Consider the following 27,035-nt stretch of genomic DNA (forward strand, 5'->3'; position numbering starts at 1 on the left):
CATACCACTCTGTTTGTTTAAGGAGAAGCCCTCAAACAGGGCAGTGCCCCTTAGCTCAAGTTTTCAGTTCTCTAGCTCCACCTGCTGGTTGATAAGACGCAGCTATCCCACAGGTTGTGGAATAGTGGAAAGGACTAATGGAAAGAAAATGATCAGGTAAGACGTAATTTCTCACTGCCTTCTAACAATGATATTTTAGGATACTTATATCCTCTTTTTCTATTTCTGAAGGGACAAAGAACCAGAAAAAGACACAAAGGGAAAACCGGGACCTGTAGAACACAAACCAAATGTGAATCGGGTGCAATCAGGCGAAACGGCTCCCAGACAACCACTGATTGATAGGGAAGCTGCTGGTGAATCAACCAATGCAGAGCACAATGATCAGGGAGCAGACTGCTCGCAGAGTAGCACTGCTGCTTCCACCATGCATTGTACGGAGCCACATCTGTCCTGAAACTGCCTTTGCTACTGGACCAACTTCAGCTCTGTTGAACTAGCACAGGACTTTGGGTATTTTCAAAAGCGTTTAAAAAAAATATTTTTTATAACTTCTGTGTCTTTCGTGAGAAACTTTGTAAAAGGTTCCTAGTCCGAAAATACCTATGCAAGTTAAATTCCAACAGGGTAACAGTCTGCAGTGTTACAGCAGTAGAGTTTTCTAACTGCTTAACTAACTTCCAGCCATCGCAGTATGGACAGATGATGGGCACTGCTCCCCAAGTGCCGCTACATCTGCCTGGGTGGTGGCAGTCGCATACCGATCACTGTGAGGGGAAACTTCTAAAAAGCCAAAGCGTTTTCATAACTATGTTTCTGGGTGGAGCTGCAGCATGTAAAACGGTAATTAGACCCACCTGAATTAAGGGATGACTTATTTTTTACTTTTTCTTTCTGGGATGAGCTGACACTTCTACAAAAATAAGAAACTGCTCCAGCTGCGTTTTGTTCGGAGTATTTTTCATCCCAGTCCTTAGGGTCCACCTGAATGTGCATTTGCATGGCATTCACTGTTCTAACAAACCAGTGCGGAAGATATGATTCCATTACCTTAGGATGTCAGTGAGACACAGAACTGGCATCCCCCCCCCCCCCCCCCCCCATTGTTCTCTGTATAGTGTTTGTATGGGGTAATCTGGTGAGGGAGTGCATTATTACAAAAGAATCACCATTCACATATGTTGATTTGAACTGGCCATTGGGGTCCTGGGTCTGGATGAATGACTTAGAAACTTTTCCTACTCATTTAAGGGAAATTGGCAGTGTCACAGGAGCTGGTCGTGTGTTTCCAGATTACAGCTACATGAATTGTGTGGGTTTTTTTTTTTAAGCCAGAGATCAAAATTTTAAAGAAAAAGGGAGGAAAATCGGGCCTGGTGCTATTAAAGAGGAGGCTTTTAATTACTTGATGCACTTAACCTCAACGAACCTCTTCCAGATCATTCTTTGGGGGCTTTTTCTTTTTTAGCCCCCAAACTTTGGAACGACCTGCCCAGTTTCCTTGGATCAGAACTTTCCTTTGCCAAATTCAAAGCTTAACCTGGCCACCGATAACCCAGCCCACTGCCGTTGTGGTTGTACAGTGCCGTACAAAAAAACAAGTCTCCTCTGTGTGTGTGTCCTGCCTGGTTTTGCTTTTCTATTACAATGAGGTGTTGCTTTTCTCTCTCATTTTGCTGTTTTAATTTTTTTTTATTAGTAGTATTTTGTTAACCGCTTTGACCGTTATTGTTGTAAAGGCAGTATACCGAATAAACACAAACGCCTCTCATGCTCATAAGTGAAGTAAAAGGAATCTAGAATGGCACAGATGGGTTATGCACTTCTACCAGCAGATGGAGACTGAGAGCCACTGAGTTTCCAGAAACACTAAAAGTGAGCAGTGCAGTCCCTTGGAAACCAGTCTGTTCTCAGTCTGTTTTGTTTTTGTCCTTATAGGTGCTCTTTGAATTTTTGTTTTGTTGGAGAAAGCTTTCTATTTCCACTAACAAAAAAAAAAAAAAAGGCATTGCCTCTCGCGGTGTTTTTCTGCTGGACTTGGATTGATGCTTGTGGGGGTCCCTTAAGCCCTGGGGTTGTCACAGCTGGATGGCCATATCCCTCCCCTCCTTCCCTTCTCTATTTGCCCCAGGTGGGGTAGTTGTTGTGATGTGCCTCGACTAGCCTTCTCTGCCAGGGGGCAGACAGGCAGCCTTGAGTGGCGGAGGGTCTACCACTTATATAATCATAAAACCAATTACTTAAATTAGTTGAATCTGTGGCTTTTTCTTTTAAATTCTATAGGACTTTCCACTGGATTGGAGATGTAAAAAACAAACAAACATATATAATCTATAATGTATATTACTATCCTCAGGCTGTACAGCCTTAATGAGGTGATTAAATCCAGCTGGCTAGAGCCATGATACTGCCCATGGTGAAATTTGGATTTTGGAGGGGGGTGAGAAAATATTGCTACCTTTTTGAGAATGGTCTTGATCAGATAAGGGTAATATTTAATATGGCAACTATTGAAAGTGTTCCAGCTCCACAAAAAAAAAATCAAAGTATAGCACAGACTATACAACATCAACTTCCTAAAACTTCTCCATGAGATAATGAGAAGTGCTGCAAGCATCACAGTAACCTTTCCAGTTAAGTTTGGGAGTAAAATACTGCCAAACTCATGCCATGGACTATTTATCATATTGCTTAGCAGGACTTGACCTCAAGGCTTCACATGTACCTCACAAAACAGATACCTCAAAATGAGAAGTTTCACCACTGGAAACTGGACTATTGTACACATTAACATTTTTGTACTGTTGGCTTCAAGCCTCCAGGCTTGATTTATAAAGGACTTTTTCCCCCTAATTTGTACTGAAAAGGCAAATCCCTTTACACTTCCCGATGTCTTTTGTGTCTTTTTAAGTTGTTCTAACTTAGAACATCTCATGACCAAGGGTTCACTTGCAGTTCATTTGTTGTCTTGCTTCTGTTGAAATGTTTGTAGTGTCATCCATGCCTGTTGCTCCAGTTGAAAGTCTGTTTCTCCTTCACTGGGAATCAATAGAAATCAAACAAAATAAAACATGGAAAATAAAATAAGATGATACCTTTTTTTATTGGACATAACTTAATACATTTCTTGATTAGCTTTCGAAGGTTGCCCTTCTTGGTCAGATCGGAAATAAGCAAATGTGCTAGCTGACAGTATATATAAGAGAAACATCAAAGCATTACTTTGACAGTCTGACGGGGTGGGTTGGAGGTATGCATGGGGACATCAAAGCATTTCATTGATAGTCTAACAGGATGGGTGTGGGTAGTTGAGAGGAGGGTGATAAACAGAGAAATACAACTTTATGGTTTATAATGGGCTAGAAAACCCAGATCCTTGTTAAGTCCTGTCTGTTGGGTGTCAAAATAGTCAATCATTCTGACTTCAAAGGTCTTACGTTCCTGTGTTGTTTTAAAGTTCACTGGGACAATTAATATTTTTTCTTTGTGAAATAAAGGACGGGAACATCTTAAAACTGCATTTCAAGTTCACAGGGCTCTTTTTTTAAAAATGTGTGGTGTCCTTTTTTGACCTTGGTTTTTCTTTTGTAGCAATCAGGGATTTTCTCTCTAAGTGGTGGGGTTACTGCTGGGACAGGAGCCAGTTGGAGAGTATGCACCAGGACTCTGCATTCTCAAGACCCCTGCCATCATGTGTCATATAAGTGTGGCCAATTGCAATAAATATCATTGTTTAATTAAATTATACGTCTCCCCATTGTTTGGATAGAGCCTATCTTCCCCACCCTTTCTCTGTTCCTTCATGTAAGTGTGGCTACAGCGTCATCCTTAAACAATGACCTTGGCTCTCACCCCTAGGGAAAAGTGGGTGGTGGTGATGTAAAGGCCACGAATACAGTCCCAGTCCAAGCTGGGAGCAAAGGATCTGACAGAGGGATTGAACTAGAAGCCACAGCAGTCTCCATTAGCCAGCCAGCTTTTTAAAGATATTTTTTTTATTGTGCAGCTGGCTGTTGTCTAATATTTTCTAATTATGCTAAGTATTGCCATACTGGGAAAGAGGGAAGGTCCATCAAGCCCAGCATCCTGTTTCCAACAGTGGCCAATCCAGGTCAGAAATACCTGGCAGAAACCCAAATAGTAGCAACAGTCCATGTAGAACCCCAAAGAGTAGCAAGATTCCATTTAGAATCCCAAGTACATAAGTGTTGCCACACTGGGACAGAGCAAAGGTTCATCAAGCCCAGCATCCTGTTTCCAACAGTGGCCAATCCAGGTCACAAGCACGTGGCAAGATCCCAAAACAGTACATTTTATGCTGCTTATCCTAGAAATGCAACCAATAAATGGTAGAATAAAGTTAAAATACTGTCAAATAGCTTATATTAAAAAAAAACCACAAACCTAGAAATATGTATGTTTGCACCTTTTCATGGCCTTTATGATATACAGTACACAGTAACCAGGCGTTAATGCCAATGTGGCATGCGCTGGATGTGCTAAAGTTAATCAGGCACCAGTCTGAATATTGGGCCAGTGCCCGCTGATCCCCAGTTATTCAATGTCAGGAGCTGAACATGCCCTGCCACTGAATAGCCGGGGTGAGCAGCTGCGACTGTGGGCTGAATATCGGGTAGATAATTTTTAAAAGTAAATCATGATGCCGTAGACTACTTTCAGTTACTGCTGCAATTGGCTTAGCTTCTGATCTTTCTTCTGAAAGACACATAACATTTGAAGAACAAGATAAACTCTGGGCAAGTCACTTAACCTTCCATTGCCCCATGTAAGCCTGCAATGAGTGGGAAAGCGCGGGGTACAAATAAAAAAAACCCAAACACTGCTTCAAGGAAGCTGTAGCATGATTTTTGTTTTCAAAGGTGCGGAGGATTTGAGCAACAGCTATACTCAGCCTAAGCCAGTGGTTCCCAAACTGTATACTCTTGGAATTGATTATATTAGCCATATTATCGTTATTGGTCATCATTTATTATTACTTTTTTATTATGTGTTATGTAGATTATTCTACTGACATATCTTCCTTATTTCTTACATAGTAATATGTTAGTTTGAACAAACCTCCTATTCTGTTCATAACTATATCTTTTGTAATATAATGTAAGCCACACTGAGCCTGCAAATAGGTGGGGAAATGTGGGGTACAAATGTACCAAATAAATACATAAATGCTGCGGCTCCCTACATTCTCTCATCTGCCCGCAACCTCAGAGTCACCTTCGACTCCTCCCTCTCCTTCTCTGCGCATATCCAGCAGATAGCCAAGACCTGTCGCTTCTTCCTCTATAACATCAGCAAAATTCGCCCTTTCCTCTCTGAGCACACCACCCGAACTCTGATCCACTCTCTCATTACCTCTCGCCTTGACTACTGCAACCTACTCCTTACTGGCCTCCCACTTAGCCATCTATCCCCCCTTCAATCTGTTCAGAACTCTGCTGCACGTCTTATATTCCACCTGGACTGATATACTCATATCACCCCTCTCCTCAAGTCACTTCACTGGCTTCCGATCAGGTACCGCATCCAGTTCAAGCTTCTCCTACTAACCTACAAATGCACTCGATCTGCAGCCCCTCCCTACCCTCATCCGCCCTTACGTTCCTACCCGTAACCTCCGCTCTCAAGACAAATCCCTCCTTTCAGTACCCTTCTCCACCACCGCCAACTCCAGGCTCCACCCTTTCTGCCTCACCTCACCCCATGCTTGGAATAAACTCCCTGAGCCCATACGCCAGGCCCCCTCCCTGCCCATCTTCAAATCCTTGCTCAAAGCCCACCTCTTCAATGTTGCCTTCGGCACCTAACCACTACACCCCTATTCAGGAAATCTAGACTGCCCCAACTTGACATTATGTCCTTTAGATTGTAAGCTCCTTTGAGCAGGGACTGCCCTTCTTTGTCAAACTGTACAGCGCTGCGTAACCGTAGTAGCGCTCTAGAAATGTTTAGTAGTAGTAGGTCCAGCATCTGCCCCTACCCTACTTCTTTCTCCACCGCCGCTGCAATGCTTGCAGCTTAACATGTTCGGGCTGTCCGCAATTCACACAGGCACTGTGGGGGACTGCCCTCTGCTGCGTCCAGACCTTACAACAGGAAGTTGCATCAGCGAGGGCCGGATGTGGCAGACTGGAAAGGCCCCAGAGCGCCCTGCCTGTGTGAATCGTGGATGGCCTGACAATGTAAGCTGCAGCAATCCTGGACCTGCTGGTGTGAGAGGAGGGGGGCTGCAGGGAAAAGGGAGACCTATGTGGCGGCATGATTTTTGTTTTCAAAGGAGTGAAGGATTTGAGCAACAGAAATCAGCAGAGCAATATCGTATGCTTAGCCTAAGCAAAGGAGCAGAGCAATAATTAAAGATTTTTAAAGACAGAAAAAGCCGATAGGATGCCTTCATCTGGGTCCACTACTACAAACTTTCTGAGAGCGCGCCCTGAAGATGTTAAGTGAGAGCCTTGTCTATAATGGCAGCTGGGCACTTAGATTGTGAGCCTAGCAGCCACACTGAAAATACCCGTCTATAATATATAAACCACTTTGCTTGTATGACAGAAAGGCAGTATTATCAAATGCACATTCTAGCACAAGCTGGTACGCCTCACATTTGCAGTGAATTTCCTATGCATTAAATCTTCATGAGCTGCTGTTGTCTGTAACGACAGTTAAACCAGCCACAGCCCTGGCGTAACTGCAGTAAGCAAGCACGTAACTTACAGTCTCCTGACAGTTGTGTGTGGAAGTGGGCACCCTACTCATACCCTGTCCCTGTGTATTTCCCATTTATCTGTATTCTTGCAGGGCTAGTGCAAAGTGGGGGGGGGGGGGGGGGAGGAGGCATCACCATGGCTAGGTCAGGGCACTCCCTTAAAATGTGTGCACAGTTATAGAATTTGAGGGAGCTGTGCCCGAACTTGTGCACTGGAATTTACATCTGGATTCAGTTGGTGAAACTTCTCATGCCCAAAGCTGTGCGTGGATCTCACTGCTACGCCCTAGTCTATAAGGGTACTGATCCTGGAGTGCCTGTTACAGAATACCATTCAGTGCTGAATTTTGAGCACCATTTATAGAATTTCTTCCTTAATAAATACAAGCTTCTTAATTATAATTCTTAAGGGACAACTGGGTAAGGCACCAGGCAGTGAGCCTAAGAAACCAAAAATCAAACAGGAAATGGCAGGATGTATTTTGGGCATGACCGACACTGTGGCTAACCCGTGATGCTTAGGCCACAGCTGCCAGTAAAACAAATCTAACAGCAGAACAAGGAGCTGTGTTACGCTTACAATATTTATTTGTATTTAGCTCATCCTTGTCCTGTAGTAAAATGTGTCTGTTAATATGTTTCCATGAGTTGGGAAAGTAAAGCTGCAGTTAAATCTCTCCATCAGTCCAACCTTGGATTAATTCTTTGTTCATTCTACGTAATGTAAATGCGTCAAAACTGCTGCAGTGGGAAAAGTGCCTCCTGGCAAATCGCCATTGAAATTGGCAAAAGCCCTATATAACAGGGCAGAAATGAGAGTTCAAAAGCATTTCTAGGTCCTTTCAAAGCTTTTTCCAGCTACTCGGGTGCCATTTTCGGTTACAGATAGATCTCATTTTCTTGTCTTTGATTCCTAATAATCTCCAGCTCCTCGCATTCAAGATAGGCCGGTTCCTCCCCCAGCAGCCACGTTTCACCTGGAAGGTCCTTTAATTTTTGCACGGGAAACCAGTGGACAGATGTGTCGTTAAATATGTCCAGGTACTGAGGATCTTCTGGGAATGCAGTTTCCTCTGTCCCTTTTAAAATCTACAAAGACCCAAAACACACATTTTGAAAGAAACATTTGGGTGAAGCCCCAGCAAAAATGTACTTCGGGAAGCAGTGTAACATTAAAGGTCCCTAAGCCAGTGAATCTACATAGTAACATAGTAGATGACGGCACAAAAAACCTGCACGGTCCACCCAGTCTGCCCAACAAGATAAACTCACATGTGCCATTTTTTGTGTATACTTTACCTTGATTTGTACCTGTCTTTTTCAGGGCACAGACTGTATAAGTCTGCCCAGCACTATCCCCACCTCCCACCCAGCAGCCCTGCCTCCCACCACCGGCTAATCTCAACCCTCTCGTAGAAGCACACTGTGGCAGTTGGGTTTTCAGGATTACCGCAATGATTACTCAAGAAACAGATTAGCATACAATGGGTTTCCTATATATGTACCTGGCTACATGATAGATCTCATCAGTGGCGTAGCCAAGGGTGGGCCCGGGTGGGCCCAGGCCCACCCACTTTGGGCTCAGGCTCACCCAGTAGCAGCACACCTATGAAGTGTCTGGCAGGGATCCCCAAGCCCCACCAGCCGAAAATTCCCAACAACTGTCCTTTCTGCATACCAGCCTTCCCTCTGACGTATTCCCGCCTATGCGGAAACAGGAAGTTGCATCAGAGGGAAGACTGTGGGGCCAACATGAGCAGTGTGTATTAGTTGCTGCTCGCTGCCAGTGAAAACCTGCTATTTAAAAGGTGTGGCGGAGGGGGATGTTTGAGAGACCATATGGCATGCAGGCGAGAAAGGGAGAGACCAAATCACTTGTGGGACAGGGCAGAGTTCTGCCCACCCATCTTGGGCCCAGGCCCACCCAAAATTGGGTGTCTGGCTACGCCCCTGGATCTCATCATCCTACCTCTCAGGAATACTTTCAGGCTCTCCCATTCATATCTTAACATTCATTATCCACACTGCAATGGCATCAAGTACAAATCCACGTATGCTAAATCCTTCTCTTTCATTAGCACTCAGCTTTGGAACTCTTTGCCGAAAACCATAAAAACCATCACCAACCATCTAACATTCAGGAAATCACTAAAGACCATGTTATTCAGAAACGCTTATCCCACGGCCTCTGCATGTGTCTCCACTGCTGGATGCGCATCGATCTAGAGACAATTTTGGACACATTCCCCTTCCCACCTCTCTCCTGGTTTCCCTACTCCTTCCGTCCCTTCTTCTTCCTCCCCATTATCTCTTGTGTAGGTTTTTCTGCTGTATTAGCTTCATTTTACTGCATTGGCGTCTGCCTCTGTGGTGCGCTGTAAGCCACATTGAGCCTGACACTGTTGGGAAACTGTGGGGTACAAATGAGATAGATAGATAAATAAATAAATATGCAAAGTTATACATAGTCATTGGGGTAATCCTGAAAACTGAAGTGGCTAGGTGTGCCTCTAAGCGAGAGTTGAGAAACGGTAGCCTACCCTAGGCTATAATTCCCTCGTCCAGACCATCCTCTATAGCAATCAGTGCTTGTACACATGTTATGTGGCAATAAATTATGCAGTAGGTGCCCTGGAGTTACTAATTTAGGAGGAGTTACTGTTTAGAAGGAATGGATCCAAAGAAGCTTAGCTGAGATTAGGGGGCACCATCGGTTAACTGGGAAGCAAAGCCAGTGCTGGGCAGACTTCTACGGTCTGTGCCCTGAAAATGACAAGGACAAATCAAGATACATATGAAGTATCACATCATACCTTATGTAATGAGTTTATCTTGTTGGGCAGAGTGGAAGGACCATACAGGTATTTATCTGCCATCATCTACCGTGTTTCCCCGAAAATAAGACACCGTCTTATATTATTTTTTGCCCCCAAAAATGCACTAGGTCTTATTTTCAGGGGCTGTCTTATTTTTTGAGGAAACATCAGGGTTGGATCGGGGTTGGCCCGCCCGCCCTCCGTCGCTCCCGGAACTAACCTTAAACGCCTCCTTTCACCTTCGCAGCAGGGCAGGCCACTCCTTCCTTCCGTGTCCCGCCCTCGCCTGATGTAACGTCCGCGAGGGCGAGGCACGGAAGGAAGGAGAGGTCTGCCCTGCTGCTTGCTGCGAAGGTGAAAGGTTAGTTCCGGGAGCGACGGAGGGTGGGTGGAGGGGGGGGGGGGGGGGGCCAGGCGACCTCAGGTGGGAGGGGCGGCCGGGGGGCGGCCTTGTCCGGCTCTCAGCGGCCCTGCTTTCAAACAAAAATTTGCTAGGTCTTACTTTCGGGGGAGGCCTTATATCTACCAATTCAGGAAAACCTCTACTAGGTCTTATTTTCGGGGGAAGTCTTACTTTCGGGGAAACAGGGTATTATCTTGCTATGTATATGTTATATTAATTTCTGTATAGCCACACTAGTTATTTTGGTTGGGCCTTTGAAAAAAGAAAACAAACTCTTTCTCCTGCATCTCTATCCCTCTTTTCCACCCCGGACCCAGTATTTGCCCCCGCTTGTGATGCGGCAACCCCCCCCCCCTTCCTCAGTGTACCTCCACATTCGTGGGCTGCAGGAATACACCTCCACTGGCAGCACTGGTCTCTGCAGGCTTCCCTCTGCGCCAGGAAACAATAAAGTGACGTCTGCAAGGGCGTGATGCGGCAGAGGGAAGCCTGCAGAGACCTGCACTGCTGCCGCTCGCAAACATGGTGCGGTAGGGAGTTGCCAGGTCACGGATGGATATGGGGAAGGAAGAGAAGAAGTGAGCGGAGCCATGTGGCTACCCTGGAAGTGTGTTAGCGGGGACTAGACAGGGTGGGCCTGAGATAAGAATGGGTAGAGAAGCAGTGAAGGCAAGCGCAAATTTTCCTCCTACAGAAAAACAAGTGCTATTCAGGCTTAAGGGATTAATCTTACAGGAAAAATGGGCTTACACAAGTACATAAATATTGCCATACTTGGCGAGACCGAAGGTCCATCAAGCCCAGCCTCCTGTTCTGTGTCCAACAGTGGCCAATCCAGGTCACGAGTACCTGGCAAGGTACCAAAAAAGTACCATACATTTTATGCTGCTTATCCTAGAAGTAAGCAGTGGATTTTCCCCAAGTCCATTTTAATAATGGTCTATGGACTTTTCCTTTAGGAAGCCATCCAAATCTTTTTAAAACCCCGCTAAGCTAACTGCTTTTACTACATTCTCTGGCTTTCTGTTCATTTGAAAAAGGTGGTGGGAAAGGGCAGTTCTATAATGGTAAAACTGATAATCCAAAGTCAGTTCAGTGACCCATGATATGCACTGCCACATGGAAGGTCCCTAATTTGCTCCCTGGGTTTGATAGGAAGTAAATAAAACTTATCAGTCATGATTAAATCAATTAATTTACTAATGCCCCTCCCAGTTTTCAGCACCCACTTTAAGCACAGAGAGGGAAACAGTTCTGCATTTGATTGTAAATACCGAGGTCGCTCTTCAGCCGCCGTGGGCAGTGTTTTTTTTAAATGCCGACTCTGGTGTTCAATGCATATCTGAATATTAACTGCCCCTATCCAGATAATAGCTGGCGCTCAAGATCTGGATAAGGTGGGCACCGCCAAAACTTATTTGGATAGTAGAAAGAGTCACTCAATGTGTAACTAAACTGGAATTCGTTGCTAGAGAATGTGGTAAAGGCTGTTAGCTTAGCGGGGTTTAAAAAAGGTTTGGATGGCTTCCTAAAGGAAAAGTCCATAGACCATTATTAAAATGGACTTGGGGGAAAATCCACTGCTTATTTTTGGGATAAGCAGCATAAAACATTTTTTACTTTTTTGGGGTCTTGCCAGGTATTTGTGACCTGGATTGGCCACTGTTGGAAACAGAATGCTGGGCTTGATGAACCTTTGGTCTGTCCCAGTATGGCAATACTTATGTACTTATATACTATCTCCCAAACGTAAAGACATACCATGACAAACACCACCAATGAATTTTTCCTCTCTCATTATCAGTATAGCGGCCAAATGTACCCATATAAGTGTATCTGGCAAAAAAAAAAAAAACAACTTCACAAATCTTCCCCTCCGATTTAATGGTACAGGCCAAATTACATATTTGATTTACTGGAACTTCTATGACTGTAGAAACATAGGTAGATGATTATATTGTACAGATATATAAACTGTAGACAACAATTTATATTCATGTTTTATTTATTCAATGTTCCATGTAAAAACCAATACAAATTTTAAAAAATAAAAGAAATAGTCTTCTGCCACTTTAGGGCAGTTTTCTATCTGTCCTAGGTTATCTGGATAGGTGCCGAGACCACCCTGGCTCTCCCCACACTCTGCATAGCCCACAGGTGCTCTATCAGGCCAGTCGGAGGCACTATCCCAATTTCCCAGTCGGCAGCACTGATCCAGACAGCCTTTGCTATTATCCGTTAAGTCCCTTTCAATATTAACATAGAAACATGAGGGCAGATAAAGGCCAAGTGACCCATCCAGTCTGCCCATCCTCTGTAACCCCTAATTCTTCCTGTTCCTAAGCGATCCCACATGCTTATCCCATGCCTTTTTAAATTCTGGAACGGTCCTCGACTCCACCGCCTCCACCACCCTTTCTGTGAAATAATTCTTCCTTAGGTTACTCCTAAGCCTGTTCCCTCTCAAATTTGTCGTATGCCCCCTCATTCCAGAGCTCTCCTTCATTTGAAAAAGGCTCTCTTCCTGTACATAAATGCCCTTGAGATATTTAAACATCTCTATCATGTCTCCTCTCTCCCTCCTCTCTTCCAGTGTATACATGTTGAGGTTCATAAGCCTGTCCCTATAATTTTTGCATTCAAGACCGTTTACTAATTTCGTAGCCGCCCTCTGGACCGACTCCATCCTGTTTATATCTTTCCATAGGTGCGGTCTCCAGAACTGCACGCAGTACTCCAAATGAGGCCTCGCCACAGACTTATACAAGGGCACTATCACCTCCTTTTTCCTGCTGGTCAACTTTTTTTTGTTTCTATAAAACCTGATACCTGAATCTAAAGTGAAATTATAAACATTTTGGATCAGCATCTTAATCGCCTCTTCCAGCTTCCTGCCTTCCACACAGCCATCTTTTGATATGGTAAAGGACACAAACCTTTATGTGATAATTATTTCCGCCTCATTTCTATGGGCAAGTTTCTTAACAGCCCTCAAACACACACACCCACAGTGCTACACCAATTAACACTCGCTCACTGTAAAAAGTGCAATACCTTTGATATGTAAACATAATCTCTCATTAATATTCTGGCCAATAACCTAAAACAAGGAAAGAAAAAAACAGAAGCATGATTGGAATTGACAATTTGGCACTGCAGTACATGTTAGCAGACAAAAGAGCTGTTTGAAAGGCACAATAACTTTTGAAATTGCAGAGCAGCTCTCTAATCATTTATCTGAATAATGCTTTCCACAAGAAAAAAAAAACAAACAGTTCAGGTTTAAAGAGGCCACCGGGGATTGAGCTCCCAGGAGCTCCAGCTTAAATTGTCTTATGAGAACAAGCGGAAAAACCCTGGCTAAGAAACTGGCAGCAAGTTTCCAGGTGGAGACTGTGATTAAAATACAGAAGGGAAAGGGGGAAATGGGACTTGATATACTGCCTGTGGTATTTTGCAACTACATTCAAAGCGGTTTACATATATTCAGGTACTTATTTTGTACCAGGGGCAATGGAGGGTTAAGTGACTTGCCCAGAGTCAGAAGGAGCTGCAGTGGGAATCGAACCCAGTTCCCCAGGATCAAAGTCCGCTGCACTAACCACTAGGCTACTCCTCCACTCCCGATCAATAAAGGACCACCCTATTAAGCTGAGTTAATGAGCAATCTTAAAACGAGCTTCACAACACTGCATAGGGAGTGGCTTTTTAGAAAGGATGTTCAAATTGGAATTGAGACATCCGGGTTGGGATGCCTCAAGTTCTTCGCATCTTCTAAAATACATAGAGAAATGGATGTTTTATGCGCTGGTTACAGGCGTCAGGAGTATTCATTTTAGAAAAATAAACATCTAAAGTATCAACACGTCAAAATGGACACAGATGTTTATGCTGTAGAATAGAAATAGTAAAATTTAATAACCTATATTTATCCTGAAACTGTCACAGAGCTTGGTATCCCTTGCAAATTTGGGGGGGGGGGGGGGGGGGGGGGGGGGGGGGGCACCACCCTCTAATCCAGGAGTGGGCAACCTCAGTTGAGGGCTCCAACCCAGTTGGGGTTTTCAGGATTTCCCCAATGAATACGCGTGAAATCTATTTGCATACAATGGAGGAAATGCATGCAAACAGATCTTCATTGGGGAAATCCTGAAAACCCACCTGGGTTGTGGCCCTCGAGGACCAGGTTGCCCACCCCTGCTCTAATCTCTGCGGTGGAGTGCTTCTCGATTGGAGCAGTTTTCTGAAACCTAGAAGTCTCAGCAAGTGTCAATCCTGATGCCGATCGGTTAGGACATGAAGGTGCATTCCTTCTAAAATGGGGAATAAACGTTCATTTTCTTTTAGGTCTGCTCTAGTCTGATCCAAAACACATTCAGACTGCACCCCCTTGTCATTTTCTTATTCAATTTTAGACATTGATGTCTTGGCTTTATAAAATCAGAACTTGAAAAGACATTTGTGCAAGATAAAACATTTAAGCACTGGTTTGTGCCCCTGTTTAAAATGCAAACGGTGCTTCTAAAATAAAGCAGCTTAACTCCCTGTGTTCTGTGGCAGATAAAAGCCACGTTATCACCACTGTAAATGCACATCCTGATGGGAGTTTAGTGTTCTCAGTCTCCCTCTGCTGGTAGGCGAGCATAACCCAAGCGTCTTGACCGGTCTGGAGGGTTGATGAGGAACAGGCACCTGCTCTGGCTCACCCCATCCACAGCAGAGTCACGGGGGTTGGCAGGAATGATGGCCGGCAGGTGCCAAAACCTGAAATAGCACCAGCTGATTTTGTGGAGAAACATAGAAACATGACGGCAGATAAAGGCCAAAAGGCCCATCCAGTCTGCCCATCCTTAGTAATCACTAACTCTTTCTTTCCTAAGAGATTCCACAGGCCTGTCCCACGCTTTCTTAAATTCTGACACAGTCCTCATCTCTACGACTTGCACCGGGAGGCCATTCCACGCATCCACCACCCTTTCCGTGAAACAGTATTTTCTTAGATTCCTCCTAAGCCTATGTCCTCTTAACTTCATTGTATGCCCCCTCATTCCAGAGTTTTCCTTCATTTGAAAAAGGATCACCTCCTATATATTAAAGCCACTGAGGTATTTATATAAAATGTACATAAGTATTGCCATACTGGGAAAGACCAAAGGTCCATAGAGCCCAGCATCCTGTTTCCAACAGTGGCCAATCCGAGTCACAAATACCCGGCAAGATCCCAAAAATGTACAAAACATTTTATACTGCTTATCCCAGAAATAGTGGATTTTCCCCAAGTCCATTTAATAACAGTCTATGGACTTTTCCTTTAGGAAGCCGTCCAAACCTTTTTTAAACTCCGCTAAGCTAACTGCCTTTACCACATTCTCTGGCACCGAATTCCAGAGTTTAATTACACGTTGAGTGAAAAAACATTTCCTCCAATTCAACTCCACTCATTATTTTATAGACCTCTATCATATCTCCCCTCAGCCTCTCTTCCAGCGTATACATGTTGAGGTTCCTAAGCCTGTCCCTGTATGTTTTATGACAGACTGCTTACCAATTTTGTAGCCGCCCTCTGGACCGACTCCATCCCGTTTATATTCTCTGTAAGGTGAGGTCTCCAGAATTGCACACAGTATTCTAAATGAGGCCTCACCAGAGACTATCACCTCTTTTTTTTCCCCTGCTGGTCATCCCTTTCTTTATGCACCCAAGCATCCTTCTGGCTTTGACCACCGCTTTTTCTACCTCTTTGGAGACCTTAAGGTCATCAGACACAATCACCCCTGAGCCCTGCTCTTCTTTCGTACACAGGAGAACTTCATCTCCTATAATATTCCCTCCACAATTCAGTGTAGATGATCCTTTCCAAGTAAGGATGCAGAAACGGGGACGGTCGAGGTAGCAAATACCAACGTCATACTCCAGGGATGCTGGAAACAACATTGGGAGAAAACTGCAATGGGACAAAGCAAAAGTGCAAATACCTCTCCTCGATCCTTTTAAAGCTGTTGCCAATAATAATCGCTTTGGAAAGTGCATCCACTGACCAGTTCCTCCACAGCAGATTGTTATACAAGGCCTTTCCACAGTGGATCATATAGAAGATGGTAGGCGTAAATATTCTGTGTTTTCCCTCCTACAAAATCCAAAAATATGAATTTCAAGCAAATAGAAAATATATGATACATACTTATTTTTCACATTTACTGCAATTTTTTTTTTTAATTTGGCAGTTTCTTTCTGCATCTTTGGGTTTCCAGCTCAATTATCACTTCCCATCCCCAACATACCTAGTTTGATCACTGCAGTGCCGGTCCTGGGCTGAGGCCCAAGCTCCTTCCATGGACCTGAACTGGGCCAACAAGCATCACCTTTAAGCAATGATTCTAACTCTCCAGTTGTTGCAGCCATAGCTCTCAGATTGGGGGGGGGGGGGGGGGGGGCAAAGCTCCTTAATTAACCCTGCAATCATGGGCCCTAAATCTACCTGTTGGATATTACTTACACACAATAACTGGACCCCCCCCCCCCCCCCCCCCCCCCCCCCACAAGGACTATGAGAGCTACCTCCGCATCTGCAGAACAGTTAATCTGCAAGTCAAGCTCATGAGCCACCATGCTGACCTTCAATTCAAACTTTCAGCAGTGGTGTTGAGAGAAAACGATCATTACCTATAGTGACAGGTCTCTAAACATTATCTACCCTCAGCTTCACTTTCTATTTTTAGCAGGCCATCTCTCTCTTAAAGGAGGGCCTCTCCTGCTTTCTGCAAAAACAATGATTGATTTGGTTTTGCTCCTTTCTCACACCTCATTTTCGAAGATGACAGTTAAGCCGAGCGCTTGAAGAACAGCAATTTCCCATCTGGAAAATAACGGATCAAAAACATGACACCGATGCTTCGGAACCTGCATGAGGAAAAAAGGAAGTTAAAAGGTAAACGATCAGACGCTGCAGAAAAATCTCCTTCACTGATCAAGCTTCTGCGAACAGGCAACAGTTCAGAAAAAAGCAAAAAGTTACTCACCTGTAGCATGTGTTCTCCGAGCACAGCAAGCCGAGCATTCTCACAACTGGGTATAACATCATCCGAGGGAGCCTGGTGCGGACGCTGACTAGCGAGATTACTGCAGAATTTTCTAGCAGCCTCCCACCGCACATGAGCTGGTGCCTTCCCGCCTGATGACCGAGCCCGGATCCCTCAAACATACATAATAGCTAAAGAATACAAATGCAAGGGGAAGTGGGAGGGTATGTTAGAATGCTTGGCCTGCTGTCCTCGAAGAACACCTGCTACAGGGCGAGTAACCTCACTTTCTCAGAGGACAAGCAGACCAGTTGTATTCTCACAACTGGGAATCCATAGCTACCAGGCGCACCAAAAACAACAATGACCCAGACTCTATCTCCCACCTTACCCTCCTCTCTATCACCTGTCTCTACCTACCCATCCATCCTATTACTGTGTTATACTTAATTTCCTACTTTACATAACAAAATTCTGTTACCTATTACTACGTAAGCCGCATTGAACCTGCTTTTAGTGGGAAAGTGCGGGATACAAATATAATAAATAAATAAATAAATAAAATGCTAGGATAACAGGGACTTGAAATGTTACGGACTCAAAAGTCAATGAACCTGAAACTATTTCCATACTAATTGTGAAGGTACAGCCTGGAACCAAAGAAAACTGGGCCTAGGGGAAAAGTTGGATTCTAGACACCGAACAAAGTTTTTAGGACTACCTGCCTGAACAGGTTGTCACGTCAGGTGTCCGGAAATGACGGCGTGGTAGGGGTGGGAAGTACCGCCGGGCTGCTGCGGTAGCCAGGCGGTACTTCTATTATAGCTAGCGGTAAGCCCGCATTGGGCTTACCGCCGCTTAGTAAAAGGAGCCCTTAGACTGTACCCACCATTTTGCTGGCGTAGTAAAATGAAGCAGTAGAAACAAGGCTAAGGTGCGGCCTGTCACAATGCAAGCTCTGATCACCAGAATGTCGCCGTATCGGTATGTTATACAAATGACTAGCTGCCAATCTGAGGCAGCATTCTGATGTCTCTTTTCATTCAAACATAACAGGGAAGTAGGGTATTGCCTACATTGAAAAATTAAATCTGAAAAGAGTTGGCAGTCTTGGTCTAATTTGCAGTGTCCGAATCATTAAAAAAAAAGACACTCCCCCCCCCCCACCCCAGCGTGGTAATTAGTCAGTTCCACTGTAGGCCATGTTAGCAAAGAGGGAAAGACTGGACAGACAGTGAAGAATTAAAGGAGGTCTTTTACAAAGGCGTGGTAGCGTTTTTAGTGCGCTCTAATAATCACAGCACAACAAAAAAAAAATGTTTTCGTGTGCTACTGGGCAAAAAACATTTGTCCTATAATAAATTCAGTGTGCGTATTCCAAATCCGAAGTCAGAACTGTTGTAACACGTCAGGAAATTTTGTTATGCATCAGTTTTTTTCAAATGAATTAAGCACTTGGAAAGCATTGAATAATTTTTTACAGAACAAGTTTTACTCCAACAATTACCTGACCTACATCAAAGTTTTCGTAGTAAACAGTATATGAAAATTCAAAAAAGTCTCGTATTCCAGTTTAAAAGTCTTACTTGAGAAAGGCCCAGTACTGTTAAAAGTGCTTCAGGCATCTGCTTTTGCGTTTGTGACCGGTCATATAGTCCCCCATCATGTTGGGATTCAAGCGGCCTTGATATCTGTTCTCCGTTGTAGAAATGTCTTGATGGAACCTCTCTCCATGTTTGTCACTTACGTGTCCCAAATTGGGTGGGAAAAGACGGGAATGTAAGAAATGCATTTTCAATGACATTCGGTAACCAAGTTGTTCATATGCTTTAAGCATGTTGTCTACTAGTTCAGCAGAGTTTTCAGCTCGTCTGTTCCCAAGGAAGTTCTGCACTACTAGCGCAAATGCATCCCAAGCATTAATATTATAAGTGAATAGGCTTTGCATGTATAACTTAAAATCTAGACGTGTCAGGCAAATTCGGAATTCATATTTGGAATCGGCAGGTTCAATTTAGTATAAATCACATGCTTTTCTCTCAGTAGCAAAATCATTGTTGCGTTGTGAATTAGCACACGCTAAACAATAGAGACGCCCATAGGAATATATGGGCGTCTCTAGGCTTTAGCGCACGCTTATTTTTAGCACGCACTAAAAACGCTAGCATGCCTTTGTAAAAGGCCCACTAAGTGCCTTCTATCTCACTCTTACAAGTGATCCCTTCAGGGTAGGGCAACCAACCACTGCTACATGAACACAGCACACTGGGGTTAGTTCTAGGGAGGCAAAGAAGAGAAAGAGAAAACCTTCTTCTTGCTAGCATGGCAAAAACACCACCAGTAACATAGTAGATGAGGGCAGAGAAAGACCTGTACGGTCCATCCAGTCTGCCCAATAAGATAAACTCATATGTGCTACTTTATGTGTATACCTGACTTTGATTTGTATCTGCCATTTTCAGGGCACAGACCGTAGAAGTCTGTCCAGCACTAGACCCGCCTCCCCCCACCGGTTCTGGCACAGACCGTATAAGTCTGCTCAGCACTATCCCCGCCTCCCAACCACCAGCCCCGCCTCCCACCATCGGCTCTGCCACCCAATCTCCGCTAAGCTTCTGGGGATCCCTTCCTTCTGAACAGGATTCCTTTATGTTTATCCCACGCATTTTTGAATTCCGTTACCGTTTTCATCTCCACCACCTCCCGCGGGAGGGCATTCCAAGTATCCATCGCTCTCTCCGTGAAAAAATGCTTCCTGGCATTTTTCTTGAGTCTGCCCCCCTTCAATCTCATTTCATGTCCTCTAGTTCTACCGCCTTCCCATCTCCGGAAAAGGTTCGTTTGCAGATTAATACCTTTCAAATATTTGAGCGTCTGTATCATATCACCCCTGTTTCTCCTTTCCTCCAGGGTATACAAAGTTCACGAAGAAGGGGCAGGGACTGCGGTCATGGTTTTACCTGTAACTTTTCCAGTAAGAGAAGTAAAAGTGCCAGCTGGTATCGTGATATTACACATGATGAAAACCTTCCCACGCCGTAACACACACAGTTAAACCCGTGCCTGCTTTCAACTGTCTCTTCTTTTGGCTCAGACGTCTGCGTATCTTGCTGGTGCACACATTTAGGTGCAGGGTCTTCTCCTGGGTGGATACCTTCAGCACTGAAGCTTTGTTTTTCTTTTATTTGCTCAATGAATTTGCCGAGGCATTCTTCGATAAGCCCTGAATATTGGGAACAAATATGTTAAAACCCTCAAAACAGATGACAATTTTGATTAGCAAAGCCTTCTAGCTAATGCATCTTGGTAAAGCAGCATAGTTAATATCAACTGACATAATAAGAACATAAGTATTGCCATATTGGGACAGACCAAAGGTCCATCAAGCCCAGAATCCTGTTTCCAACAGTGGCCAATCCTGGTTACAAGTACCTGGCAAGATCCCAAAACAGTACAATATATTTTATGCTGCTTATCCTAGAAATAAGCACTAGATTTTCCCCAAGTCCATTTTAATAATGGCTTATGGACTATTCTTTTAGGAAGCTAGCCAAACCTTTTTTAAATCCCGCTAAGCTAACTGCTTTTACTATATTCTCTGGCAACGAATTCCAGAGTGTAATTACATGTTGAGTGAAGAAATATTTTCTCCAGTTTGTTTTAAAGTTACTACTTTGTAGCTTCATCGCGTGCCCCCTAGTCCTAGTATTTTTGGAAAGAGTAAACAAGCGATTCACGTCTACCTGTTCCACTCCACTCATTATTTTATAGACCTCTATCATACCTCCCCTATCATATGCAGATATCAAAGCTTGCTGAAAATATTTTAAATATGTGGATGCTATAATACACACAAAAACGTGGAAAGCATTTTTGCTTCATGTCATAAAGCCATTGATGTTCAGCATCATCAGTGGTTTGCAGCACAGAAAGTCAACAATGGAGAATCTGTGTCACCATCAATGATGTCACAGAGGACATCAATACCCAGTTCACCATCAGCCCAACCTCAGCATCGTAGCTCTGATGAAGGTTCATTTTTTTTCCCTAAGTTGCTGTACACTGTCCTACACTCAGGAGTCCGTTTACAAAGGCACACTAGCATTTGTGTGATTTAAGTGTTGGAAGACTTAACAGGGCACCAACCATTGAGCTGTTTCACTGCCTGATAGCAGGAAGATACACTAGTCATGATTACTAAAGCACTGTCAACTATCCATATATCTGCACTTGAGCGTCTAGATTTTTCTGCAGTGTGGAAGACCAATTGAGTTTCTAGACTTTTCTTGTGTGTGGAAGAACAATCTCACTCTCTTGTCGTGCTGTGTCAAAATGCAAATGGCTGGATATTCAGAGCCAGAGCCGCCCAGAGAGGGGGGGGGGGGGGGGGGGGGCAGGGGGGGGACAAAATTCCTCGGGCCTCCAAGGGGGGCCCGGTGCCGGGGTCAGGCCGCCGATGATGCAGTCGCAAATCTCCTCTCTCCTGGCCTTTCCTCCCTGTGTCCCGCCCTTGCGGCAACTGGAAGTTACATCAGACAAGGGCGGGACACAGGGAGGGAAGGCCAGAAGAGAGGAGATCTGCGACTGCTGCTTCGAATGCAGGGGGCCCGGAGCCATGGAGGCAGGCAGGTGAGACCGGGGACTGCAGCGGCGGGGGGAGCAACAGAGGGCGGCAGCGGTGGGGGCGACAGGGGGCGGCGGCGGAAGCGGGGCGCCCTTGCCCCAGCCTAGTCTCTCGTCGACCCTGTTCAGAGCACTTGCGAATATAACTGAATATCGTTGCTGTCTGCAGAGCTGGTGCCAGTTTCTGCTCTCCACATATAGTCCGTGTTCCTTACTATATAGACCATGAGCTGAATACACAGAATAGATTTAAGTGCCATGACATCTGAATATTTATCCTTCTCTATTCTGTGTCCAAGGTTAAAAAAAAAAATCTTTATTAAATAAGGCCCAAAATCTGCTCATCTGACCGAGCCAAGATTGGGAAATGCTCCGAGTGGCCACTGAATCACAAGCCTCTGGGATATGAGGTTTTACTCACTTTGACAAAAGTACCAAAATGTAGATGTCGTCAGATCTTCCCTGTTAAAATCAAAACAGAACACAATCATCTTAAGCAATCCGGTGCAAAAATGTTTGAAGAACAATCTCGTTTACATTTTGTGACTGTTGTCTCTATGGCTTATTACTGACTTGTTATGTGAAACTTAAAAGCTTTGTAATGGTGTTACTTATTTCGAAATTTATAAATAAACAGTTAAAAAAAAACTACCTGGCCAACCGCAAAAAAATAATATAAAAAACCCAACAAAAAATAAATATATTATATATATATACTAGTAAAAAAGGCCTGTTTCTGACACAAATGAAATGGGCGCTAGCAAGGTTTTCCTCGGAGTGTGTGTTTGAGAGAGTGTATGTGAGAGTGACTGTGAGAGAGAGAGAGTGAATGTGTGAGTGTGTGTGTGACAGAGAGTGAGTCTGGGTGCGAGTGTGTCTGTGAGAGAGAGAGTGTGTGTGTGAGAATGAGAGTGTGTGCAAGTGCGTATGTGAGACACAGTGAGTGTGTTTCACACAGATACAGTGTGTGTGAGAGAGTGTGTGTGAGACACAGACTCTCTGTGAGACCGAGTGTATGAGACCGAGAGTGTGTGTGAGAGGGACTGTGTGACACATAGAGAGTGAATATGATACAGTATGAGACAGAGTGTGTGAGACTGAGAGAGAGAAAGACACTGAGTGTGTGAGAGAGAGAGTGTGTGTGTGTGTGACAGATACCTCCCCCCCCTCTCTGGTGTCAGGCCCCCTCCCTCCCTGGTGTCAGGCCCACCCTCCCTCCCTCTCTCTGGTGTCAGGCCCCCTCTCCCTCCCTCTCTCTCTGGTGCCGTGGAGAGCGAGTTGCGAGGGTGTACTTGGCTCCGCCCGTGTGCGTTGTTGTGGTGTCTCGCGTGGCGAGAGAATGAGCGCTGGACCCGTGGAGAGTGGCGCTAGCGGCGGGAAGAGTCTGCCTCAGTGCTGCGTCCATCAGCTGATCAGCACCGTGAAGAGCTAGTTGCAGATGGGCAGCAAAAAGGAGACCCCACGGAGAGGCAGCTGAGCGTTACTGTGCAGGACGCTGAGCTCTGGCTGTGCTTCAAGGAACTGACCAATCCTATTTAATAGAATGCACCTCCAACATTCTGAAGCCGAGAAACCTCGTGTGGTTGGTCACTTCTGCTTGTGACGAACCCGGAAGTACAGATGGATACAGAAAGCACGGATGCTTCACTTTCTCGGCTTCAGAATGTCGGAGGTGCTTTTTATTATATATATATATATATAGAGAGAGATAGAGAGAGATAGAGAGAGAGATAGAGAGATAGAGAGAGATAGAGAGATAGAGATAGAGAGAGAGATAGAGAGAGAGAGAGAATATATCTGTAGGCGTAAGTGGCACGATGAACTCCTTGCTGAGGGCCGGCCCAACCTTTAGGTAAAACTAGACAGTTGAGGCCATTCTAGAAAACCAACAGGAGCCACTTGTAACCAGCAGGGAGGGTGAGTAGTTTGCAAACTGCCCGTTTACCCATATTGTTCTGGAAAGGGTGATGGGATGATTGTGATTGTTGCGGAGCCCAATGGGTCTGAAAGTTAATTGGGATTGGGGGGAGCGCAACGCTGAAAGTTTGCCTAGGGTGCCTAATAAAAACGAAGCCACGGCTGGTACAAAGGTTAAAGCAGCAAATATTTTCCATCTGTCGTTTTTTTTATGCTTATGTTTTCCCTGAACACGTTTTCTAATTAAGATCACACTATGTTCATTGTAAAAGCCCCCTCCAGTAAGGTTAAGGTCACCATGAATGACTTTTGCCATTAGGGAAGAAATTTTCAAATAGCCAGCATAGTTGTACAGTTACACCAGTGCTTTTTAATGGTCACGATTTAATGCCAATATTCAAGGAGAAACAACCGTTAGTGTCTCTTTGAAAACCTTTGTAAAAGTAAACATATTAAAAGCACCACACAAACTTTGTGTCCTTTAGGAGGTGTTTTACTAAAGCTTAGCTCGAGTTATCTGCAGCAGGGCCCATTTTATTCCTATGGGCCCTGCTGCAGATAACGAGCTAAACTTGAGTAAAAGACCCCCTTAGTTTGTATAATGGTAATAGCAATATGAATCTTTGTACTCTGGTCCACAAAATAATCTACGGTGAAGCCCCGGGTTATATGATTGATTTAATTGATCTTCCGGCGAGGAATAGAATCAGATCATCTCGTACTTATATGAATCTTCATTATCCAAGTTGCATTGGTGTTAAATACAAAATCACCTACGCATCTAATTTCTCCTACTTAGGAAAGCAGATGTGGAATGCGTTACCGAACTGTGTGAAAACGCTGCATGATCATCGAGACTTTAGGCGCTCTTTAAAGACCTGTTTAGTAAGGCCTACCCTACTGATGCTTCTCAATAGACTCTACTCAAAGGACAATTTTATTCCTTATTTTTTTCCTTATTACTTTGTTTCATATTTTACACATGTACCCCTCCTTTACCTGACCCTATTTCTTATTGTCTTGTAAGTCACATTGAGCCTGCTTGTGTGTGTGAAAGTGTGGGATACAAATGCTGCAAATAAATAAATAAATCTGTTTGAAAATGTCAAGAACGTTCTTTTTTCCCCCGTCTCCCAGCCTATATACAGCAGGACCCCCTCCTGATAGAAAGGTTGAAGGTACCTGTACAAGTGAATACTACTACTAATCATTTCTATAACGCTACTAGACATACGCAGCGCTGCAGGTCCTTTCTTTGTCCCTAGAGGGCTCACAATCTAAGTTTTTGTACCTGGGGCAATAAAGGGTTAAGTGACTTGCTCAAGGTCACAAGCAGCTGCAGGGGGAATTGAACCCAGGTTGCCAGGATCAAAGCCCACTCCCAAATGGACAAAGGAGGACAACTGTCAGCCAAGCTTTGAAAAATTGTCCTGTGGATGTGCATGCAAAACCATCCTCCACAAACGTGAGCCTGGGTTTCCTCTGATTTTCATTAATGGTGAAAGGATAAAATTTGTCCACAGTGCCTGTTTCATTTCTAGAGCTACTGAAACAAGGCCCCTTTCCATTCTGGGGTTCCTAGTGTTTGTGCTATCAGCTGAACTCACTTGGCTTGCTGAATTTTCAGTTTTATTTGTCCACAGTCTACCTCGTTGTCTTGGCAGCCGATCTCACAGCTACCGGTTCTCTCTCCGCCGATCTCAGCCCTGGTTTTATTTCTTCGCTTCTTGGTACCCTTCTTGCTACTCACAGTTTGCCAAGGACAGCCTTCCATCCTCCTGCAGGAGAGAAACAGTGGGATTACCTATGTCATTTTCAGACCAACACGTCTCCACTGAATCGTCTTTCACCCCACTTTCCATTTGAAGTTCTAAGAAGTAGGGATACTGAAACTAATGTGAAATCCTTTAAGCTTATTAGGTACATTGCATAGTATTTATGTTACCTTCAGGATAAACAGTAAAGTCCTAGAACTGAACTATTTTGAAGGGCTAATAACTTGATGATGAAGAATGCCCAACAGAATCAGGAGGTGAAAATCCTCCAATCCTTTTTATTGGCTTAACAATCTATAAATGAAAGATTGAGCAGGAAGGGGAGTAGAAATGAAAGACTGAGGTGGGGTGGGAGGGAATGGAAATAAAAAAAAAAACAAAACAAAGTTTTTGCAGCTAAGCTATGCCAGAACTGGATTTTAACAAATACAGAATTTACCAGTTTAACCAAAATCTCCCTTTCTACTACTACTTATCACTTCTATAGCGCTACGAGGCATACGCAGCGCTGTACACCATGCATGAAAAGACAGTCCCTGCTCAAAGAGCTCACAATCTAAATAGGACAGGCAAACAGACAGAACAACTAAGAGGTAAGGGAATTAAAGAGGTGGGGATAAAAGGGTACAGGGCAAGTGAGTAGTGATTAGGAGTCAAAAGCAGGGTTAAAGAGGTGGGCTTTTAGCCTGGATTTGAAAATGGCCAAAGACGGGGCAAGATGTACAGGTTCGGGAAGTCTATTCCAGGCGTGAGGTGCAGCGAGATACAAGGAACGGAGTCAGGAATTAGCAGCAGAGGAGAAAGGGGCAGCCGAGAGACTTATCCACAGAACGGAGTACCTGAATGGGGGGGGGGGGGGGGGCGTAGGAAGAGACAAGAGTGGAGAGGTACTGGGGAGCGGTACAGTGAACTTTCTCCTAGTTTTAATATACATTTCTAGTGGGTTCAGCTCGTAGGACTATTATGGGCATCTACACAGTTAGCGCTCGCTAATGCTTAGCGTTGGCTAAAAACGCTAACGTGCCTCTAGCCCCCAAACTTTAACAATCCCTCTCAATAAGAACATAAGCATCGCAATACTGGGACAGACCAAAGGTTCATCAAGGCCAGTATCCTGTGGCCAAGCCAAGTCACCAGGACCTGGCAAGATCCCAAAAGAGTAAAACAGATTTTATGCTACTTATCACAGGAATAAGGAGCGAATTTTCTCATGTCCATCAAAATAAAGGCTTATGGACTTCTCTTTTAGGAGCTTGTTGTCTACACCTTTTTCAAACCCTGCTAAACTAACTGCTTTTACCACATTCACTGGCGCCCACCCCTATAGCCCTGCATCTCCTCCCTCTCTCGAAGCCCAACATGTGTTTCATTACCTCCAATCCCTGCATCTCCTTCCATCCTGCCCCCCATGGTCCAGCATCTCATCTATCTTCCTGCCCCGCTGTCTCCCCCCCCCCATCTCCTCCCTCTCTCTTCCATGCTGTCCACCCCCTCCTCACCACTACTACCCCCCTGGTCAGTGGCTGGGTGGGGCGCAGAGGGAGCGATCGCTCCCCCCAAGATTTTCAGAAGAATACCTGCAGTGCCAATGGCTTTCTCTGCCTCCTCCCCCACTCCCGCGCGAGTCTTGCACCTACTCCGAGTCCTGTCTCTTCCGCCCGTTCTCGCCTATCCGCGTGATCGTTGGTTTTTAAAGCCCCGAGGCGTTCTCCCTCCGACACCGGCGATTCACATAGCCAGCCTTCTTCTGCCGACGTC

The 27,035-nt window shown here is 44.6% G+C and overlaps 2 protein-coding genes across 7 annotated transcripts in view; one reads left to right on the top strand and one right to left on the bottom strand.

The window, feature by feature from the left end:
• The window catches only part of LOC115479550 (clustered mitochondria protein homolog), a 92,428-nt gene extending 89,898 nt beyond the window's left edge, over nt 1–2,530 (top strand). For all 3 annotated transcript variants that reach the window (XM_030217512.1, XM_030217515.1, XM_030217513.1), the window contains one exon: nt 232–2,530. In XM_030217512.1, the coding sequence (XP_030073372.1) occupies nt 232–457 (226 nt within the window). In that variant the 3' untranslated portion in view covers nt 458–2,530. The remainder of the gene's footprint in view (nt 1–231) is intronic.
• Nucleotides 1,967–27,035, bottom strand: SRRD (SRR1 domain containing). 4 transcript variants are annotated; one of them, XM_030217516.1, is made up of 8 exons: nt 26,915–27,035; nt 25,110–25,280; nt 22,007–22,047; nt 19,923–20,185; nt 16,745–16,843; nt 15,919–16,070; nt 12,998–13,043; nt 6,881–7,813 (listed from the first exon to the last, which is right to left on the bottom strand). In XM_030217516.1, exons 2-8 carry the CDS (start codon nt 25,274–25,276, stop codon nt 7,604–7,606), a joined length of 978 nt encoding a protein of 325 aa, XP_030073376.1. In that variant the 5' UTR covers nt 25,277–25,280; nt 26,915–27,035; the 3' UTR covers nt 6,881–7,603. The 4 variants fall into 4 exon arrangements, with proteins under 4 accessions (XP_030073378.1, XP_030073379.1, XP_030073376.1 ...); XM_030217517.1 differs by having other exon boundaries at nt 26,855–27,035; XM_030217518.1 differs by lacking the exons at nt 6,881–7,813; nt 12,998–13,043 and adding an exon at nt 1,967–3,033.

This window comes from Microcaecilia unicolor, chromosome 11 (assembly GCF_901765095.1).
Source record: "Microcaecilia unicolor chromosome 11, aMicUni1.1, whole genome shotgun sequence".
NCBI classification, from domain to species: Eukaryota; Metazoa; Chordata; class Amphibia; order Gymnophiona; family Siphonopidae; genus Microcaecilia; species Microcaecilia unicolor.

Coding starts and splice junctions, on each gene's coding strand:
- SRRD (XM_030217516.1), bottom strand. CDS start 25,276: ATGGAAGGCTGTCCTTGGCAAACTGTGAGTAGCAAGAAGGGTACCAAG. Junction 22,048..25,109: donor CTGAAAATTCAGCAAGCCAA/GTGAGTTCAGCT, acceptor TGATTTTAACAG/GGAAGATCTGACGACATCTA. Junction 7,814..12,997: donor ATTATGTTTACATATCAAAG/GTATTGCACTTT, acceptor GGGTCTTTGTAG/ATTTTAAAAGGGACAGAGGA.